Source organism: Stigmatopora nigra, chromosome 1 (genome assembly GCF_051989575.1).
Source record: "Stigmatopora nigra isolate UIUO_SnigA chromosome 1, RoL_Snig_1.1, whole genome shotgun sequence".
Lineage (NCBI taxonomy): Eukaryota > Metazoa > Chordata > Actinopteri > Syngnathiformes > Syngnathidae > Stigmatopora > Stigmatopora nigra.
The window spans coordinates 25,498,544-25,517,692 of NC_135508.1; the positions used below are offsets into that span (position 1 = coordinate 25,498,544).

General features: G+C 39.7%; 1 protein-coding gene across 5 annotated transcripts in view; it reads right to left on the bottom strand.

The window, feature by feature from the left end:
• bltp3a (bridge-like lipid transfer protein family member 3A) overlaps nucleotides 1-19,149 on the bottom strand; it is a 33,169-nt gene that overhangs the window by 5,637 nt on the left and 8,383 nt on the right. For 4 of the 5 annotated variants that reach the window (XM_077740537.1, XM_077740366.1, XM_077740455.1 and 1 more), the window contains 11 exons: nucleotides 10,988-11,026; nucleotides 10,718-10,809; nucleotides 10,463-10,652; nucleotides 10,162-10,302; nucleotides 7,350-7,520; nucleotides 6,971-7,151; nucleotides 3,222-3,308; nucleotides 2,538-2,696; nucleotides 1,330-1,475; nucleotides 405-534; nucleotides 66-259 (listed from right to left, as the gene is read on the bottom strand). In XM_077740537.1, the coding sequence (XP_077596663.1) occupies nucleotides 66-259; nucleotides 405-534; nucleotides 1,330-1,475; nucleotides 2,538-2,696; nucleotides 3,222-3,308; nucleotides 6,971-7,151; nucleotides 7,350-7,520; nucleotides 10,162-10,302; nucleotides 10,463-10,652; nucleotides 10,718-10,809; nucleotides 10,988-11,026 (1,530 nt within the window). The remainder of the gene's footprint in view (nucleotides 1-65; nucleotides 260-404; nucleotides 535-1,329; nucleotides 1,476-2,537; nucleotides 2,697-3,221; nucleotides 3,309-6,970; nucleotides 7,152-7,349; nucleotides 7,521-10,161; nucleotides 10,303-10,462; nucleotides 10,653-10,717; nucleotides 10,810-10,987; nucleotides 11,027-19,149) is intronic. The other variant, XM_077740619.1, reaches the window with a different exon arrangement.

Here is a 19,149-nt window from a genome sequence, read left to right on the forward strand (position 1 = left end):
GGAAAGGAATATAAAAAAAGTTAAAAACAACTAGGTTAAAAAAAAAAGTTTAATTACAAATTAACCTTGAGTTGAGCTGTATCCAGACGGATGGCAATATGCTCGTCTGCTTTACTGCTGTCTTGCAAATGGTAGAAGACTTTCACCTGGTCCAGTGTCTGTAGCAACTCTCTTGAAAAGAGATTAATCCACAACACACTTTCTGGGTCAACACAAAGCTGGAGGCCGTTTATCTGGGCATACAGGTTCGAGGTTGGCACTGTCAAGTAGAAAATAAGCAAACTTTTCAGTTTCTCGCATTTACTACTTTTTCAATCATGCAAAACACATTATAATATAGTAATGTAATATAATTATCTCTTTTTCTGTAATAACTTAAAGTGTAAGAGAAAACAGACCATCACCTGTAGAACTAGCGTTATTAGGAAAGTAGTACTCTGTAAACTGCAGATGAACTACTGGTACGTTATCTGGTTTACAATTACATGACAACAAAGGTTTGGTTTTCTTGTTTTGACGAGTCTTTGTCGACACCTGAATGAGAAAACAAAGAAGAAAAATTGAACTTTTCCTCATTTAGTATGAGGAGGGGTAATTTAACAATATTGGGGTAGACCTGCCAACTGGTTTAATAATTGTTTGTTCATGTCGAGCCAATGTCTCCAAACTGGTTTTACAATGGTTTGTTAGGACAGTGGAATGTAGGATGAGCTAACTAGCTGGCCTTGCAATTGTTTCCTTGTATTGTGGAATATGGCCAACTCACTTTGGAACTGTTTGTTCGAAACGCGCAATATAAGATAGGCTGCGGCAGTTTGTGTGTGCTATAAAAATATCGTGTTTGCATACAACTTAAACCTGCTAATGTCTAACCATATTAGCCCAAAGTTTTATTTACATAAGCTCTGTCCTACATCACTGTTTTAGAAATATTACCCTTTAGTTCCTATAAAAAGACTGAGCTCTGTTCATTCAGAGAGAATTGCGAGGAAGGCAGGCTGTGAGAGGTTCACAGCTGTCGGAGCATTCTCCAACCATCCTGCAGTCCGGTAATAAACCTATTTCCTATTTAAATTGATCTCACTCGTTCCTAACCTGCTCCTGAAGTTGTATTTTCAGACCTATCAAACAAAATACTGATAATATAGTTGAAATGCAAATTATCTTGTAAACTGGATAGTAGGACACAATTTTGTTGTTAGCAAAAGCACTGAGGCTATTTTACTCATGTTTAACTTGGATTTAGATTAGATGCAGATTTTCCAAATAACTGAAACAAACAAATGAAACAAAAGCAAGCAGGCAGATGAGTACATAATAAAATCTTGCCTGGTGAATGTCTATGTCATCAATTTGGATCACCATGCAGCTTGACCGCAACCTCTTTAGTGTTGAAAATGAAGGACTCATGTAAGAGTAATTTCTGGCCTCCTGGTCTTTATCAGAGGGACATGGCTTGGGACTGGTTGTTCCATCTTAATTAAGAGAGAGTGCAACTTTATAATACAGAGAGGACCGGCGTAATAATCATTCTCATCCTGTCGGTTCTCAGCAGATACTGCAACAGCTCTGTTAGTCCTAACCAGAACACCAACATCTTCCATGTGTGTAAAATGGATAAATGTTTTTTAGTGGACAGCGCAGTGACCAAACGGATGGCAAATCTTAATCCTCAATCTGGTTACATGGGTTTTATATTGGTGCTTCACACTCCAAAACACACATATTAAAGTTAAATGTTAGCTTAATTATTTTGTCTATTTGTGCCGCTGTCAATAAGTCAGGGAGGTACTGACTCCATTTAATTTGCATACTCAAGGGCAAGACAAGAGAGGCAATGTCGCTGGGGTTCAATTAATTTCCTGTGGGAGTACCACGACGAGCCAAAAATTTCCTCCCACTCGCGGCAAAGCGACACTCGAGAAATAGTGCATGTGTGTGCGCTCATTGTGACACAAATAGAAAATAGGAAATAGTTCTATTTCTGTCGCTGTCGCCTATTACAGCAACCAACAAGCAATGAGATTGTTGATCGACAATTACCTGTGAGAACACTGACAAACTTGGATGAATTAATGAAAAAAAAAGTATTATGTAGTATGTGCTGGTCTCGTCTTTGTAAACACAATGTGGAACGCAGACAATCATGTCTGCATTCCACATTGTGTTTACAAAGAGGAGACCAGCACATACAACATAATACTTTTTTTTCATTCATCCATTTTCTAAACCGCTTATCCTGTCAAGGGTTGCAGTGGGTTCGGGACCCTAGCCCAGCTGACTTAAGGTTCTAGGGCAGGGAAAACCACTTATGCTATACATACATAGGGCGAATTTAGAGTGTTCAAACATACAGTTACATTACGCCCATGTGTTTGATTTTACCGCTCAATAGCGATGGCTTTCGCATTTCGCCAATGAACATCGCCTCCAGTGTTTTGCCCATAACTGTCAAGGACAAGCAAAAAAAGGGGGGGGGGTAGTTTTGCCCAATTAATGCAGTGTATATCATCCATTACAGGAGTCTTCATCCATACCTCCAGGTGAATCGTTGACTGTCTCAGGTACCTCAGTTTGCAGACCAGGAAATCCAGACGACTCTGCCCTCTTCTGGTACTCATGTAGCAGTTTCCCTGCCCACTGTGCATGAGCTTCCATAGCTTTGCTGTAGCGTTCCCAGTGTCGGCAACCATCAGCTGTTGAAAAGCAGAATTAAATGTTAGTTAAAAGTATCCATTAACCATTTACCAAGGCAATGAGGCACAAATGAGAACGGGGGAGTAATTATTTGTTTTGATCAGAGCTGCAAAACTCAACTTTGTCACGGGCCATTACATCAACTCTTAGAAATAAGTGGTTTATTTGGTTGCCATTGATGGTGTGATATATTTCCAATAGCGTATAAACAAATATCCCCGCAGTCAAAATGGATTGGACGTATCAAGCCGTCAATGGCAAGTAAACTATGGCTACCACAATTGATTAGCAAATGAATCGCGACATCATTTGATACTCAATAAACTCTTTAGAGACACTGTTAACCTCAAAATTATCCAAATCCTACTACAGAAATTTTATATGAATTTAATTTCAACAAAAAAAAAAGACGATGATTTAAAAAATACTGCGGGCTGAATTTAGCCCCTCTGTTTCCAATGTGACGTCGCTGTATTGGCATGTAAATCTGTTGATGGCAAATGGCAAAGGGCCATCACACTCACCGGGTCTGTGAAAAGGATAGTAATCCATGCCCAACTTTCTAAACGTCAGTTGCATAGCACCCTGCAACCCCGGAAAGTCTTCGATATCTGTCAAAATATTATAAGTTTCATAAATATAGGTTTCATGGGTGAGAGCACATTTCACGACTACTGTACTCGGTGCTGGCCCCCAGCATTGGAGAGCTTGGCACTTTGCGGTGAGGAAAATAAATACTGTGATTCTAACATACAAAGTACATTTAAATATGCTAAATGTATAAAATAAATATATATTATATTATTTATTTACAAAATTACTTCTGGTCTTAATAAGTGATCGTGAGTCAGATTGACCTAGCGCCTAAACCTCTTGTTGCACTTTTTTGTTCCTCTTGCGCTTTTGTTGACAGTGAAAGAAAGGCGTGAGAGGGGTTGTGCATCATCTTTCTGTGTTAGTGGCTAGCGCTACTGGTAAATGAACATCTCACTTATGTGACTGTCAATACGACATTCATTCATCAATCATGTGTACTGCGCATCCCTGCAATGGTTGCTCTTGCCCAGGGGTGGCTAAGTCCGGTCCTCAAGAGCCTCTATCCAGACTGTTTTCCATATCTGCCTCTACCAACACACCTGAATCAAATAATCTGGATCGGTATCAAGCATCTGGACAGCTTGTTGATGAGTTGATAATTTGATTCAGGTGTGGTAGGGAAAGGAGATGTTGAAAATAAACCAGATAGCGGATGGACTTGGCTCCTCTGCTCAAGCCTATTCCAGCTGACTTCAGGCGAAAGGCAGATTACACCCTAGACTGGTCGCTAGCCATCTGAAGGACACGCAGAGACACAGACAACCATCCGCAAACCAAATCATACCACCACCAAGTGGGAATCAGTCTGATGCTTGACTAGGACCACTGCACCAGGGGTGGCCAACTCCGGTCCTTTTCTACATCTATCTCCTCCAACACCAAAATCAAATGATCGGGATCGATATCTAGCTTCTGGACAGCTTGCTGATGGGGTGATCATTTGATTCAGATGTGGTGGAGGAAAATATGGAAAACAGACCAGATAGCGGCTCTCGACCGTAATTGGTCACCCTGCACTACACCATCGGCTGGCTATCATTACGACTTTAGTTATAATTCTAATATGAAAAGGTCTAAGACAGTGGTTCTTAACCTTGTTGGAATTACCGAACCTCACCAGTTTCCTATGCACATTCACCAAACCCCACCAGTTTCCTATGCGCATTCACCAAACCCCACCAGTTTCCTATGCGCATTCACCAAACCCCACCAGTTTCCAATGCGCATTCACCGAAACCCTACTTTAGCGTAAAATAAGATATGATTTTTTTTTACTTCAAGATAAACACAGTAAATACACAGTAAATACTTAGTCAACCACCATTTGTGCAGGTTATCGCACTTGAAAAGATAAGAGAGGTCTGTAAGAAGTTAGACCTCTTTGACAGCCAGAAATCTTGCTTTTTTGTAGGTGACTTACTTTCCACTCCAATTTGGAAATACAGTGGTATCTACATACGAGCACCCTGACATACGAGCATTTTGAGATCCAAGTAAAATTATCAGCAAATAATTATCTCTAGATACGAGACAGATTTCAAGATACGAGTAAGCCAGGTGGCCAAGACATGAGAGGCTGTTTATGATTTTAGCGCACTGTCTTTTTTGCCGCATCCCTTTTGTGTATAACAGATATCTACGGGCACTGGGCGGAGCGTTTCATTTTTTTTCAGTGTTTTTTCCCCGTCACTCAGCACGAAGCGGAGCGATTGCTAATACGAGGATTATATATTACTTCTCGTTGGCAAATGGTCGTGCGTTATCCTATTGTGAGGACATTGGTGTCCATCATTTTTGGAAGATTTTGAATACAAAAGCAAACAGCCCATTCATAGTGAAAGTCAGGGTTGTTGTTGTTGTTGCACTACAAGCGCCTGAGGAATACCCTCAGACAGCGCTAGAGCTGCCACTGGAACGCGGATTATTTCATCCGGGGGGTAGTTGGAGGTGAGGGGCAATCAAATATCTCCGGCTGGATGAAAAACGTAGGGTGCCACGTTCCTTGTTGGCAGCTCTGAGTGGTATTTGTTGGAATTCGCAGGCCGCGGCGAGCGGCCTCTCAGAAGACACCACGTGAAGGTTTCCAACTTTGTCTCCCGAAAGTCAGGGTGGATAGCCAACCCGGCTGGGAGAGGAAAGGTATAAAAATGTAAAACAAAATTAGAAGTTAAGTGTATGGTTAGATTAAATTTATCTTTGAGTGTGTATGGATCGTAATCCAAGTTTACTTAAATTTGCTTAGGATATTAAACGAGCGTGTTGCCGTGCAAAAAGCGCCACCCCTCTTCACCCTCCTCTTTCTGTCCGTCTCTCTTTCCCCCCTTCGGAAATTAGAATTAAATTTAGTGTAAAGTTAGATGAAATTTATTTTTGAGTGTGACTGCATCGTAATCCAAATTCATTTAAATTTGTTTGTGATTAAATGAGTGTTGCCGTTCAAACAGCGACACACACACCCCTCCTCCCCCCTGTCTCTGTCCGTCTCTCTCTGGTCCCCCCTACGAAATATGTATAATTTTAGTACTATTAAACATATTTTAGTAATATTAAACCACTAGTTGTGTGTTACTTTGTTAATAAATAGCAAATTAGAAGAAATAAAACATTTTTTCTAATCCAATATCCTGTTTTTGGTGTTTTTTTTAGAGGGTTGGAACAAATTAATTTGTTTTCAGTTCATTTAAATGGGAAATGTTCGTTCGAGTTACGAGAATATACAATATACAAATTCAGTCCCGGAACGAATTAAGCTTGTATCTCGAGGTACCACTGTAAATTCTTTAAAAATCAAACAATTTGATTTTCAGTTTTTTTCCACATTCTGTCTCTCATGGTTGAGGTTTACCTATGTTGACAATTACACACCTCTCTCTTTCCAAGGAGAACTGCACAATTGGTGGTTGATTAAACACTTATTTGCCCCACTGTAAATTCCTTGGTAAACAATGGGACGTAATCATCTCCAGCCAGTGATGGTCAAGCGGGGCAATGTTATCGTGAATACCCATGATATCAATGTGTCTTGACCTGCGCAGCAGAGGTTCCACCGAACCCCTGAGACCGACTCACCGAACTCCTAGGGTTTGCTCGAACCCAGTTTAAGAACCACTGGTCTAAGCCCAAGACTCATGGTATGGTTTTAAGAAAGTAATGAAAGGAAGGTGCAGGTTACCGGTATGGGCATCGTTATCTCCCCAGGCCTGTGTGGGTTTCATCCGGGTACTCCGGTTTCCTCTCACATTCCAAAAACATGCATGGTAGGCTGATTGTACACTCTAAATTGCCTCTACATTTGGTTGTGACTGTGCAGTTTTGTCCGTCTTCTAGTGTCCTGCGATCGGCTGGCCACCGATTCAGGTTGTCCTCCGCCTCTGGCCGGGAGTCAGCTGGGATAGGCTCCAGCACCCCACGTTACCTTAATGAGGATAAACCGGTTCAGAAAATGAGATGAGACCATCCACCAGGAATATCAGGTAAAATGCAATTAGATTGGGAGTTTAATGCATGGAGTGTAATCATTAATCATTCGTCTCAAGTGATCAATAAACAGTGACAGACGTACACTCGTTAAAATAAAATATCTTCAAAAAATACATCCTTTTTTCCTGGGCTCTCAACCAGGGCATCGTCACCCTGGGCTTTTGATTGTACTGTAACATAAATGTGTCTCATTTACCTTCAGCCACTGAGGAATTGTCATTGCAAACATGTAGGTCCAAACGGGAAATAAAAGTGTGGTAAGAAGATTCCTTCACATCAAAGCGATCGAAATATTGACTTGTGTTGTTAGGTGAGCCAGCAGGGGCAGGTGTCGACTCTGTCCAAAGATTGTGGAGACCTGGTGATGGAGGAGCATTCTATACCACAAAAGCCAGGTCTTATTAATTCATATAAAAATGAGACAGTTCACATTTGACATTTAAACACAAATCTTTTGATTAAAGTAATAAAAGCTTTAAGAGGAGAAATCTGAAGGGAATACAAATTTGAAATACTTTTCAGATTAAATAAATGTGTAAATTCCATTTCATAGGCTATGTTAAAATTGTCAGGACCTGCAGGGAATCTGTAGTCATGTTCTTCCTCTGCTGTGCAGACTTCTCCATGGCTTCACTGAGAGACTTGGCATAGCAGATAATGGCTTTCAGCTGAGAGTCAGTCAACACCCACAACAAGTCATCCAGAATAAAAAGCAGCTTGGAGGCCAAAACATTGCAGTCCTTAATCTGGATGGAACAAGAACATTGGTGACCCAAATGCATCGACTACAGAGAAAACACATTTCATACACTTTAATGCAGCCTGAAAGTTATTTTTTTCTAAATACAGTGCTACCTCTAGATACGAGCTTAATTTGTTACAGGACTGAGCTCGTATGTCGATTTACTCGTAACGCAAATGAACATTTCCCATAGAAATTATAATTCGTTCCAACCCTCTGAAAAAAAAACACCCAAAACAGGATATTGGATGAGAAAAAACATTTTTATTTGTTCAAATTCGCCATCTATTAACAAAGTAACAAATAACTAGTGGTTTAATAGTACTTAAATGTGTTGAATAGAACTAAAATTAGACAGATTTTGCGTAAGGGAGAGAGGGAGGGACAGAGAGAAGGGGGTGGGGGTGCATGGCAACATGCTCGTAACATAAACAAATTTAAAGGAATTTGAATTGCAATGCAGACACTGAAAAATAAATTTAATCTAACCCAGGGGTGTCAAACTCCCTTTGGTCTGCGGGCCAAATGCAGCTTAATTTGAGATCAAGCCGGCCGGACCAGTAAACTCATTGCAAAATGACATAGAACCAACAATAAGCCCACTTTTTTCCTTTGTATTAGTCACTAATACTAATAATTAGTGCAAAGAATGAGTAAATTATCAAAATGTGTATTAACAGAATTTTCCTTTTACATTATGAACAATATATTATGAACAAGAGAATAACATAAGAACATAAATAAATGTCAATTCATGTTGTCTGCACGTACTAAAACACTGCGTCCCCTAGCGGATAATACAAGAACTACACATTTTAAAGAAAAATCACATTTTTTTAATAAAATGCAGCTTTCTTCCCTGGGCCGTACCAAACCACCAGACAGGCCGGATCAGGCCCGCGGGCCGTATGTTTGACACCCCTGATCTAACCTTACACTCAACTTAATTCTAATTTTGTTTTACATTTTTATAGCTTTCTTCTCCCGAGTTGGCTCTATTTGCTCCGTCTCCACCCTGACTTTCAGATGCAACTTATCAAGGGTTGTGTCCTTTTGTCTTCCCTTCAAAATATTCCAAAATTCTGCACACAAATGTCCTCACAATAGGATAACGCTTGACCTCTTGCCAACTTTCCCGGGAAGTAGTACTCCTCTCGTATTAGCGAAAAAGCTCCGCCATTTGGACTGACAAACGGGGGAAAAAAAACTGAAAAAACGCAACGCCCCGCCCAGTGCTCGTAGAAACATTACACACGAGGGAGTTGTGACCAGAGAGAAATTAAGAGGTAGTTGCGGGGAGACACTGCCCATAGTGTTCTTATGAGCAGCCTCTCGCGTCCGCTATATGCTCGTATATCAAAAAATAAATATTTGCCCAAAATTGTACTTGTATCTCGGGATATTACTGTACATATTAGATATTCACTGATATGGGTTCTTAAAGACCGATTCAGATTATTAGTTGTTCCATTCAAAAGCCTTTATTGTCATCATACACCGCTGCGTATAACGAAATTGGTGAATTTCGGGGCAGATAACTGATATTTGGAGCCGAGTGATTTTTTTGCAGCAAGTGTAAAAAATTGTGTAAAAAAAAATTGGAATAATGAAAGCCTTGAACTTCATTGAATTTTACTAAATCACGCAAATCAAAAATATTTTCACAATAAATAAAATACATTTTCAATATAACTGAAATTATTTCATTTTGTGATAACTCAAAACAAAACAAAAATCCATGAGTTCTCAGGCAAAGCATTATCTAGTAAATATAGAAATAAATATTTATTCTGAATTTGTATTTACTAGAAATAGCAAACCAAAAAAAGAGAGTGTCCAAATAAATCATTTCTGAATTTCACTCTCGTCTTCCTGTTGATTTTAAGATTAGAGGACCAGAAAGCTGTTAGCAACTTTTGTAGACATGAGTTCTAGAGTTTCTCATGTGACTTTAACGACATACTATTCTCCACGTTGCATTCTGAGATATCCAGACTTTGGAGCGCACCTGAATAGTAGGATCCGAATATGTGGATGTCAGAATAAATATCTGCAGTAGCTAATATTAATTCTGTGACCGACAGATCGATTGCCTTTATCCTAAAAGCTAAATTATATGCATTTGATTTAATTGGAAGTTTCAGTGGTCCACTGTGACTAGTTCGCTATTTTAGTTCTGACAAGGAAAAAGCGGAATGATGGCATTTATTCAAGTTTCAAAAGACACGAGTTAAACACACAAAGGTTCGCGGGGGTGTGCTGAAGCTTATCCCAACTAAATATGAGAACCAGGCAGGGAACACCTTGAATCGGCGGGCAGCCAATCTTTAGGGCACAAAGGAGATGGACAACCATTTCTGGTCAGACTCATATTTGGAGACAGTTTAGAGTGTTCAACGAGCCTATGAAGCAGGTTTTTGAGAGGGGGGGAAGGAAACCAGAGTTTAATTCAATGACACCTATGTCCAGGGCGGGGCATTAAACCCGAAACCTCTGGCTTGAGGAATAGCTAATCTACCACTGAGCAACACTGCCCCGAAGTAATATAATACTGTGTTTTACATGTTTCTATACATATTTATGTAACCCTATGGAAAAATACTTGCTCAAGAATTTCAAAGCAAATTAAGTGAATAACGTCTTACTCTGCGTTTCAACGCCATGCGAATGCGTCCCTGGTTAGTGATAAGTCGTAAAGGGGTGCTACCCAAATCCTGGTGGTCACTCTCGATGGCATCTGCCTCAATGCGCAGAGTCTGCCAGTTAATTTCTTTGAATGTCAACACCTGAAGCACAAAATAAAGCGGGCAATCAAACATCACTGTCATCACCCATTTAACAACTTAGTGAAGGTACACTGAGCACATCAAAAAGGATAATAGTATTTATCAATACATTTTTTATTCTCTTATTATCAGGTGGAGGGGATAAAATGCTGTATGGTACCTCTCCTCTTTTAGGGTCAGTGATGCGGGTAGAGCGTAGGTCAGTCCGCTGCCATTTTGGGTTGAGGCTGTTGCCTTGCAACTGCCATAGCTCAAAGGATGCATGGAAGGCACGAGCCTCTATTTTGATGGTGATGGAGTTGATTCGAACAGACATGCCCTCTACCACCTTCTCAGCAAAGCCATACTCGCTGTGAACAATCACATCCAATATAAACCGGCGTCTTCCCTTTAAGCGATATTCCTACTAGCTTACCTTTGGCCTGCTGTAATGGCAATGGGAGAGGGGCCATTGGGAGGTCGTGGTTCCTCACATGTTCTCATTTCTACCTCCACTTTATCCAGGAACTGCACAAAGAAGGAAACCTGACTAGAATTTGGCATTAACTAGAGAAATGTGAGGAAAAATATTTACTAAAGATAAACAACCAACATACGGAATGAAAAATACGGATATTACAATGATTGATGTTCAGAAGTGAAGCAAACTCTAGCTGAAATATGGTGTTACAGAGTAAACTCTTACTAAGCAGATGGGGCTTGTCTTTAACTTGGTCCATTGTATCTGCCAAGACAGAAGTACAAAGTCAATGAGGGCTGCACCTTCACCAAACATTTTGTACAGCATTCTTCCATCTGTAGTATGCAGTCAGCATAAGGCAGGGCTTCTCATTTATTTTCTTCCACAGGAAGAATTCAACGTTTCACAACCACCCCAACTCTCTGCCACCACTGTAAATAGTATTTGTTTAAAATTCCAAGTATATTCTATATAAGATTGTATCGTTGTGTCAGGTTCATTAATAATTACCTTCGTCCGTAATTATCAATAACTGCAGGAAGACATCTTATTCAATTATTGACATTTAATTAAATAGAAATGGATACAACAGATAAACAGCTTCCGGAAGGGAGAGTTACAGCAAGCGTCACCGTACGACTTCCGAACGTCTCCTCGAATAGACGTTTTCGTCCCATTCTTATGGTCACAAGTTACAGAGTTGTTGATCATTCCATCACGTATGAGTAAAAACAACATCTGGGACTACAATAACAATCAAAGTATTTTACTAATAACAAAAACAGGGACTAGACCTAACAACATTTAGATTAGAGTAATTATACAACCTCCTTGACCTAAGAATCATATAATATAATCATAATCATATAATCGTTACATACAGAAAAACCCGAAGTGTACGGTTACATAACGATAACAATATTCTTGTTATTGTCCGAATAGCCCTGTCCTCGTCACCAAGGGCCCACCAAATCTCAAGGACCCAGATTGGGTGGATTGTTTGTATAACCATCCTGGAACAGGCTGTCTAGGTTAAAGATGACTTGGTGTGACCTCAAGACTTTTGAAAAACAGAAAGAGAATGATTTAACAAAGTAATGAATTAATACAGAGAAAAGAAAGAGAATGATTTAATAAAGAAATGAATTAATATAACTATTATAATAGTAAAAAAGAATAAACCCAACATTCCCCCGTTTTTATAATATGTATGTTATTAGTCATTTCTTAGTAATCACTAAATGGAAATGTCGGTGACTGCGATTTTATCCGCCTACTCCTTACTCCCATGGCTGGTCTGAAAGAGAAAAAACATAATTATATTCGTCCAATTGGTCCTCGGATTTACCGTACTCCTGGACCTCACTGCTTTCCCCAAACCGTCCCATAAGATACAACTCATGTACTTTAGAATTTGTAGGGGCAATTTCAGTAGTTATAAGTCGGCTTAGCAAGTAGCGCAAACAGGGGATACTACATCACCCACACAATGTTGGGATAGCGGTAATTGTGCCTATAGTCACCACGAAGGATGTAGCCAAATCTTTAGATTTTCCAAAGGTCTTATCCCACCAATCTGACAATGCGGACGTATCTACTCCAGAGTGCTCTTGCATATTGCGGTTCAGTGTTTGCAGGCCAGTAATGGCCCTGGTGAGAGATCCACTGGGTGACGCGTTGTTCGGTATGAAGGTGCAACATTGTTTTCCAAACATTGCACACACGCCCCCTGTTTCAAGGATCATATCCACCGCTATGCGATTCTGGAACGCCATCAGACTGGTAGCTGCCAGTTGTTCCTTCATGGCCACAAATCCCTGTTCAGTATAATTTCCAAGTTTTGAACATTGTAATGTAAGTAATTTATTCTATCCACATTTTTGTTTGGGGTGATTAGAAGGAAGATAGACTCCCAACCTGCTGCGATCTGATTAGCCAGCTTATACTCATCTGGTACGCCCCGGGGGATGCCAATCGCATCAATGTATGTTGGATCTCCTTCCCTCCATGCCTCTCGACGATGTCGGGAGGGTCGACCCTTCACCTCCGAATTATGAGCCGCCAATTGTATCTCCTCCACTGTGGATGGAAAAACAGACATCGGTAAGAGCAGTGAGACCAAAGTACCTAGTCCTGCCGCGTGTCGGCAGGAGTCGTATAATTTATCTACCACCCCGCCACCATAGGCCAGAACGTGGTATCAGGGGTGTAGTTTGTTTTAGAACGCCGGTACACCACGTCTCATTTATCGCCCCCAGCTTCAGACCATGCCCCTCCCGTAAGAAGGTGTATCCTCAATTGAAACGCCTCCGCCTTTTTCTCCAACTGGAGAAAACAACCCTATGTGGGAAAGGTGCATCCGTGTCCCCTTTCAGTAACAAGGACCCTCCCACTTTGCGTTGCTCCGATGTTTCTTCTTTTATGCTGCTTATCAGCATCCAGTCTTCAAGAATCACCGTCGCTTCGTCCGTTTCCTGTTGAGAAGCAAAATCTCCCTCTGATAGTCTAAATTTGGTGTGTGCGTTTTTTTTTTTTTTTCTCTGATAGATTCGCCTCATCATCCAATTGTCATTGTGTAGTGAATAATAACAATTTGTAAGGTCTACCAAACAGGACTTCATATAAGGTCCGCCAATTGTGGATGGTAGACAACTATTATATTAACAAAATGGGAGCCATTATCACTATAAATAGTTTCTGGAATTCCATATCGTGGAATGATATCCATATGATCTAATAAAAATAAAATAAAATCTATATGTATTTTTTGAAATGGATATGTGGGTATGCATATAGATTTAAACCCTAAGCCTTGTAGTGCCGTTGTAGCAAGGCCACCTCCCCCTTGTCGAGACATAGGTCTTCCCTTGACTCAAGCCCAAATTATTTTCTTTATTGATCTTTTATTGATAGATTATGTCTCGGTGGTCTGCCAATCAAAAAACACAAAAAGACAAACTATCATTCACGCTCACACTCATAAACAGAAGAATTTAGTGTGTTCAACCAGTCTAGCATCCATAATTTCATTTTGTGGGAGTAAACTGGAGTACCCGGAGAAAATCCACAAATTCTCGAGGACGCCATGAATACCCCACATTCCGGAAAGTCTGGATCCACCCCGCATTCATTAGTAGATCCTTTAATATACACACCCCCACTCTAGCATTTTAACCGTTTGTAAAAAATTACCTTCAAGTTTCACACAAAGTTATATCCTTTTTAATGCTATCAGTTTAGCTGTTTGTTCCCCGAATTGAGGTGGGAATAGTTTCACATCTAAGGTTTTTATTTTCACAGCCGCCATGACCTAATGGCTCCCTATCAGGTTTTTTTGAAAATCCCAATTCCCTCTAATAGCATGCCAATCACCTTTTAATGCGGCCATCCAATTTTGTTTCTACTTGTTTCAGGTGATAAGATAATCTCCCCCATTTGTAAAACAAATTCATTCACGCCTAATTTATACAACATGACGCCTATGGCCTTTATTACGTCGCCTTGACTCCAAATTCTATGAACCAAGATAACACGCCGAATTTGTAAGCGAATTTCCCCCATCCCATTTTGTTCATAGACAACCCATCTACCTAAAGCGTCACTTGTTTCAAAACATGAAAGGCCCCACTAGAATTCGTGCATCCAGCGCCAAATAGAGCCTATTTACACATTTGTCTCAAACTTGTTTTAGATATGGGGTCCCCAATTTCCCAAAATTTCCCAGAATTAATGTACTACCACATCCTGTCAAAAACCCAAAACGACTAACATAACCTGTTTCTAAGCCAGATTCTGGAATTTGGAGAATTTCTCCTTTCCCTCCCTTATCTAAGCTTGTTATTGTCACTCGTTATCACTGTAACATTCAGGCGTATTAACCCCATCGTTGCTAAAGTTCTAACCAATTTGCATGCCCTTAAAGCCGTAAAAGCAACGTTATTTGGTTGTATCAATTGACCAATGCTTATCCAATCCGTAATATCCTTAAAGTCATCAATATGACCTGTGACAAAGCATATTTCCTCCTGCCAGGACAACAGACAATGTTCTTTCAAGTGCACTTTGAAAAACATTCCATGTTACTCCATTCTTAGGGAAAATATGCTCATCCTAAACCAATTATTTTATTTACAATTCACCTAATTATTTGGATGAATGCCATGAATTTTATCATGCCACTATTGCATTGTAAATTTCCCATCTGATGTCGTTAACAGCCAAATAATTCAATACCTACTATACTTTGTAAATCACCTCATATGATGTTTACTTAAGACACGAGTCATTTCCCATAGCCTGTTACCAAAACAAAAATCTACAACAATTAAATGAGACAAATCAACCTTTTGTTAGACAATTCCTAATTACAAACTTTAATGTTTTAAAAACCTTATCGTCACCAATATACCATAATATTGTAAATTTTGTCATCCTGGCCTTTTTTTCTTTTAAACAGCCAACCTCCTGGATTAAAGTATTTTGAATAATCAAAAAATTCTGAAATAGTATTAATATTATTTTATCCTCCAAAAGCTAGTTTCCTTTAACTAAGAGCCCTTTGAAATCCACAATTGCTCAAAAATGACTATTTTGGTCTATTTCCCAAATCCAAAGCTTTTTACCAAATCAACCTTTTACTGAACAGATTTTCTATCCTTTTAATACATTTCATTTTAAAACCCAAAATATCAATTCGAAAGCATTTGCATAACCTTGCATTTCTTGCAGCCCATGTATTGTTCTTATTCTGAAAAGTCCAAACAGAAAACGCAATTTGCCGTTAACTATGACCTCCACTCTTGCTGCGAAAACAGCATTGTTATCTTATGTTTACAAACCAGCTTTTTCCCTGTGCCCAAATACAACGCTTTTTAGAGAAGACAACCATTAAAACGTCAAATTAACCCCTCTTCCGATATTCAACTACATAACAATATTTTTCCAAGACCCCATATATCCAGAATATGTATGCTGCAAGCACAACAATATGGCAAAAACCAATTTTCTGCCCTCAAGTTTGCTTCAGCACCCCCAAGGCCAATTATTATTATTATAATGTCTTCACGGAAGGGATCACAAAATTTTTGTCGTTTACACGGTCCGAACGCTCCCGAAAGCCCAACACAGTTAAATCGTCTGCCCCGCGGCCCACATGTTTCACTCCCATCTAATCAGCAGCCGCTGCACCAGAAACGCTTCCCCCGCAGTTGACACATTTTTTGGCAAGTCTAGAGCATAATAAAAACACAGGTGACATTCCCTGCTAAACATTTAAATGATCATTTTGTATATATTCTTTTGTCTTTTTAAACACCATCTTCCCGCTAGCGGACGGGATCAAAAACCAAGCTGCAATAAGCCATCACATTGCTGTAAATTGACAGTACATATAGGTTATATTAACAAAGCACCACCAGCACTTGGAAATAACCATTCTAATTGTTGTTATACAAGCCCAAGCATCACAAAAAAACCCAATTTAATTGTAATCACAAAACGTCATACCTGGATTAACCAAATCAAATACCAGTGTCCCCATTAATTTTCTAGCTCCCTTTATTTTTGTTAAACTTCCTCCGCGCCCGTCACCTATCTCGGTAAATATTTTCCCCGTCAGCCGAGGAGGCCCCGCTATTTTTTCCTTACCAAACAGTACTTTCCCGCCGCCACGGTCTTAAATATATCCCCGTTATCCGAGGGAGCCCCCACTATTTTCCCAAAATAGTATTTTTTAACTTCTCCCCGGCCTTATTTCGCCATTAGTGTCTGTGGAACAAGCTGTTACACTTTTATCCACTCACATATTATTTATATATGTATATTACCTCCATTAGTGTCTGTGGAACAAGCTGTTACACTTTTATCCACTCACATATTATTTATATATGTATATTACCTCTATGCATTAGTGTATATATTATCCTGTATTCTATGCATTTTAAGCTGGCCAGCAAACCCATATTTATTTATCCATAAATTTAGCTGTGTAATATTTTTAAAGCGCTTTGTCTTTCCAATTTTTTCCAATCCTTACAAGTTAGACGTATTTTTTGGATCGTCATCCAAACCCGCCTTACAACACGTGTTTCCCATATTTTACTTTTTTGTAGTGAGTTCGTGTGCCTCACACAGTTAACTTTATTATATCTATTTTTATTATTATCACTCCTTCGACTGTATTTCCTAGGCTTATCTTAATTTTACTGCAGAAACCACACAAACAACATACAACGTATATTCGTGCCTACCCTTTAGACACAGGACACTCCCCGGCCCCAATATTGTACCTCTAGTACAATACATTCGTGCCTACCCCTGAGACACAGGACACTTTCCAGCAAAGTGCCCCACCGTACCTGCCATTGACTAGTATAAACACAGGGTTTTATCGCCGTCACCCAGGACGCGAAACCAGCCCAACAATGGGCCTCACATACAATGTCCCTTTAACGCATTTGTAAACACCTTCACAACATGCAGACATTAATGTGGACTTACCCGAGATCCATCAGATGTCTCCCTCCAGCAGGAAAAGTCTTCAACCGCCGAGAATCCAGGCGCCCCCGTCGAAAAACTCCGGCCCACCAAGGGTTTTGAAGACGCCGTGCGCACGGTCACTTACCAGATGTCGAACAGCAGCGCCTGGGTTCTCGCTCCGGTATATTGACCTCCATGGCTCAGAAGGACCAAAATGTCAGGTTCATTAATAATTACCTTCGTCCGTAATTATCAATAACTGCAGGAAGACATCTTATTCAATTATTGACATTTAATTAAATAGAAATGGATACAACAGATAAACAGCTTCCGGAAGGGAGAGTTACAGCAAGCGTCACCGTACGACTTCCGAACGTCTCCTCGAATAGACGTTTTCGTCCCATTCTTATGGTCACAAGTTACAGAGTTGTTGATCATTCCATCACGTATGAGTAAAAACAACATCTGGGACTACAATAACAATCAAAGTATTTTACTAATAACAAAAACAGGGACTAGACCTAACAACATTTAGATTAGAGTAATTATACAACCTCCTTGACCTAAGAATCATATAATATAATCATAATCATATAATCGTTACATACAGAAAAACCCGAAGTGTACGGTTACATAACGATAACAATATTCTTGTTATTGTCCGAATAGCCCTGTCCTCGTCACCAAGGGCCCACCAAATCTCAAGGACCCAGATTGGGTGGATTGTTTGTATAACCATCCTGGAACAGGCTGTCTAGGTTAAAGATGACTTGGTGTGACCTCAAGACTTTTGAAAAACAGAAAGAGAATGATTTAACAAAGTAATGAATTAATACAGAGAAAAGAAAGAGAATGATTTAATAAAGAAATGAATTAATATAACTATTATAATAGTAAAAAAGAATAAACCCAACACGTTGTTAAAATTAACAACACTGACAGTGAGCATGCCACTGTCGTCCATTGAGTGAATGTGCAATTACACAAAAGTATATGGTTCTAAATCAGATGCTCCCAGGCTTCCTAGGTCGCAGCATCAGACCATTGCAGAATTTTTCATCGGTATCGAAAATAAAATAAAAAATTACAAAAAAATTGTGTTGAAACTCGTAAGCACTATAGCCTCCTTGAAGAAGGTCTGAAGAAGAACAGCCAACTACCGAGGAACGGGCGGCTAGTAAAATTGGAAGAATGCCAACAATACTATGAAGGAAAAGACGAAAATTTTAAGATGGAAAAATTTGTGGCTGAAACAAAAAAAAAAATCATCCATTTATGCCTGAGAAGGTTCATCATTTGGCCATAGATAAGGCAGTGAAGCTGGCTAGGGTTGGCTAGCTAGGCTTCTTAGATATGACGGCGTCATGCTTGCAAGACAGTCAACCCCTCCCAAAACTGATAATAATAGAAATGATGAAATTGGGTTTTGAGGAAGAGGACAACAATGACAACAATGTGGATGAAGAATGTGGTCTTATTTTGAGAAATAGAACTTCAAGATGGCATGCAGTTCGCAACAAACGGTCCCAAAGATTGATGACAACATGGTAAAACCATTGAATTTGGCAAAAGTCTTGACGGTGTAAAAAATAGAAGTACAGTCGAACCTTGTGATACGACTGCTTCGCCATACGACATTCTTGTCTTAGGCCGAAAATTTCAATCGAATATTTCACTCGAGATACGATCAAAATTTTGTGATGCGACCAAGCCAGGTGACTTACAAGTGATGTGGCGCGCTAAATCTAAAGCTTGGATTATGCGTACTGTGATATTTGTGTGCGTCATTTTCAAAACATTTCGAAGGGGAGGCATGTTCCCAACAACGCCTGATGCGTTCGTTTTAAAGACTCAGGCAAAACGGCCGTGTGTGGTCAACCCGTAGAACTAAGGTAAAAAAAAAAAAAAAA